This window comes from Colobus angolensis, unplaced genomic scaffold (assembly GCF_000951035.1).
Source record: "Colobus angolensis palliatus isolate OR3802 unplaced genomic scaffold, Cang.pa_1.0 Scaffold44, whole genome shotgun sequence".
Taxonomy (NCBI): Eukaryota; Metazoa; Chordata; class Mammalia; order Primates; family Cercopithecidae; genus Colobus; species Colobus angolensis.
This window is the reverse complement of record NW_012117821.1, coordinates 1,068,773-1,071,343: the sequence shown is the minus strand read 5'-3', so window position 1 is coordinate 1,071,343 and position 2,571 is coordinate 1,068,773. Positions and strand designations below refer to the sequence as shown.

Here is a 2,571-nt window from a genome sequence, read left to right as displayed (position 1 = left end):
GGGATTACAGGCTTGAGCCACCGCGCCCAGCCTTTACTTTATTTTATTTTATTTTTTTGAGACGGAGTTGCTTGTTGCCCAGGCTGGAGTGCAGTGGTGTGATCTCCGCTGACTGCAATCTCATTCTCCCAGGTTCAAGTGATTCTTCTGCCTCAACCTCCTGAGTAGCTGGGATTATAGGTGCCCACCACCATGCTTGACTGATTTTTGTATTTTTAGTAGACACAGGGTTTCACCATGTTGGCCAGACTGGTCTCGAACTCCTGGCCTCAGGTAATCCACCCACCTTGGCCTACCAATTTGCTGCAGTTACAGCCGTGAGCCACCCTGCCCAGCCCAATTGTCTTTTAAAAAGTTAAATTAGACCGGGCACAGTGGCTCACACTTGTAATACCAGCACTTTGGAAGGCCAAGGCGGGCAGATCACGAGGTCAGGAGTTCAAGACAAGCCTGACCAACATGGTAAAAACCCATTTCTACAAAAATTAGCCGGGCATGGTGGCTCATGCCTGTAATCCTAGCACTTTGGGAGGCCAAGGTGGGTGGATCACCTGAGCTCAGAAGACCAGCCCGGGCAACATGGGAAACCTTGTCTCTACTAAAATACAAAAAATTAGCTGGGCTTGGTGGCCTGTGCCTGTAATCCCAACTACAGGCTGAGACGGGAGAATAGCTTGAATCTGGGAGGGGGAGGTTGCAGCGAGCCGAGATCCTACCATTGCACTCCAGCCTGGGCGACAGCACAAGACTCTATCTCAAAAGAAAAAAAAAGGTTGGGCATGGTGGCATGCAATTGTAGTCCCAGCTACTCAGGAGGCTGAGGCAGGAGAATCAGTCGAGCCCAGGAGGTCAAGGCTGCAGCGAGCCACAGTCTCAACAGTGCACTCCAGCCTGGACAACAGAGCAAGGCCTTGTCTCCAAAAAAGTTGTAAAAAAGATAAAAATAACAGAACCTGCTACCATCACACTGGGTGCCAATATTTAGTAAGAGAGGAGGGAACATTTTCTGCCAAAAAGTAGGAAAGACAGATATCCAGATGTCCAGAGAGAGGGGCCGCACTGCCCTGCGCGTGATGTCCATGTGTCTTCATTGTGGCGGAGCCCGGGAGGGTCCCGGGACCTGATGGTGCTTCTCACTGCAGGTGGTGCAGCGGCTGACGCAGATGGTGGGGAAGAACGTGAAGCTGTACGACATGGTGCTGCAGTTTCTGCGTACGCTTTTCCTGCGCACGCGGAATGTGCACTACTGCACGCTGCGGGCTGAGCTGCTCATGTCCCTGCACGACCTGGACGTGGGTGAGATCTGCACCGTGGACCCGTGCCACAAGGTAGCACAGCCCTCCCTCTTTCCCCCACACCGGCCCTCTTGAAGGTAGCACTGCCCTCCCTCCTTCCCCCCACCCCCGGTCCTGGAGGTAGCACTGCCCTCTCTCCTTCCCCCCAACCCCCCTCCTGAAGGTAGCACTGCCCACTGCCCTCCCTCCTTCCTCCCCACCCCCCTCCTGAAGGTAGCACTGCCCACTGCCCTCCCTCCTTCCTCCTGGCCCTCCTGGCTCCTCTCCTCCCTGTGGGTTTGGCTGGGCCGGTGACCACCTGGGCGCCCTCCTCTCCCAAGCCTGTTTCCTGGGCTCTGATCTTTCTGTCCTGCTGTGTGTTGGCATCTTGGCTCCTCTCCAGACCCTGATGGGGGAAGGAGGCTAGTCCCCTGCATCTGAGCCAGAGACCTGGCCGTTCCCTGGGACTCTCTTGCCCCGTCCAGCCCTTTGTCTGTTCCCGAGGGCTGTAGGACCTACAGGCTGGACCTTGACCATTGCCCCAGCTTCCTCCCATCTTTCCAAACCTGGCCTGTGGGACTACTTGTTGGCCAGGTACCGAGTGCTCCAGGAATGGGGTTTCCCTTCATACGGACCCTCCATCCTCGGGACCAGCTTCCCGGGACTTGAGTCACCCTCCGAGGCTTCCATTGCTTGGAGTGCTGTAGTGCCACCCCCACGCTCAGGGTGCCGTGAGGGAGTCCCCTTTTAGAAAGAAACGTTGTCACTGTTTCCGCTGCTGTCCTGACCCTGCTGCTTCGGCCGAGAGGTGTGGGGAGCTCTGCACCGTCAGGAGACTGGTGCCCGGTGCCTTCCCTCCCAGCAGCCGTGACTGAGCGAGAGGCCGGGGCCCGCGGCTCTGTTTGGGGCCGGATCTCTGGTCATCCTGGGAGGCTTGGGCTGGTCCCGACCGTGCTTCCTCCTTGCAGTTCACCTGGTGCCTGGACGCCTGCATCCGAGAGCGGTTCGTGGACAGCAAGAGGGCGCGGGAGCTGCAGGGGTTTCTCGATGGAGTCAAGAAGGGCCAGGAGCAGGTGCTGGGGTGAGGGTCAGCTCCATGAAGCCTCTGCCCCCCAGGGCCCTGTGCGCATCTGGTCTGCGCTCGCTGTGTTTTGTCGTGGGTAGCAGGTGTTTATTCCCTGATGTTGCTTTTTCTTTTGTTTTTTTTGAGATAGAGTCTCATTCTGTAGCCCAGGATGGAGTGCAATGGTGCAATCTCTGCTCACTGCAACCTCCGCCTCCCAGGCTCAAGCCATTC

At 57.0% G+C, this 2,571-nt stretch overlaps 1 protein-coding gene across 1 annotated transcript in view; it reads left to right on the top strand.

The window, feature by feature from the left end:
• NELFB (negative elongation factor complex member B) overlaps positions 1–2,571 on the top strand; it is a 24,546-nt gene that overhangs the window by 13,035 nt on the left and 8,940 nt on the right. The window contains exons 5-6 of the mRNA XM_011957392.1: positions 1,143–1,328; positions 2,243–2,355. Coding sequence (XP_011812782.1) covers positions 1,143–1,328; positions 2,243–2,355 — 299 coding nt within the window. The remainder of the gene's footprint in view (positions 1–1,142; positions 1,329–2,242; positions 2,356–2,571) is intronic.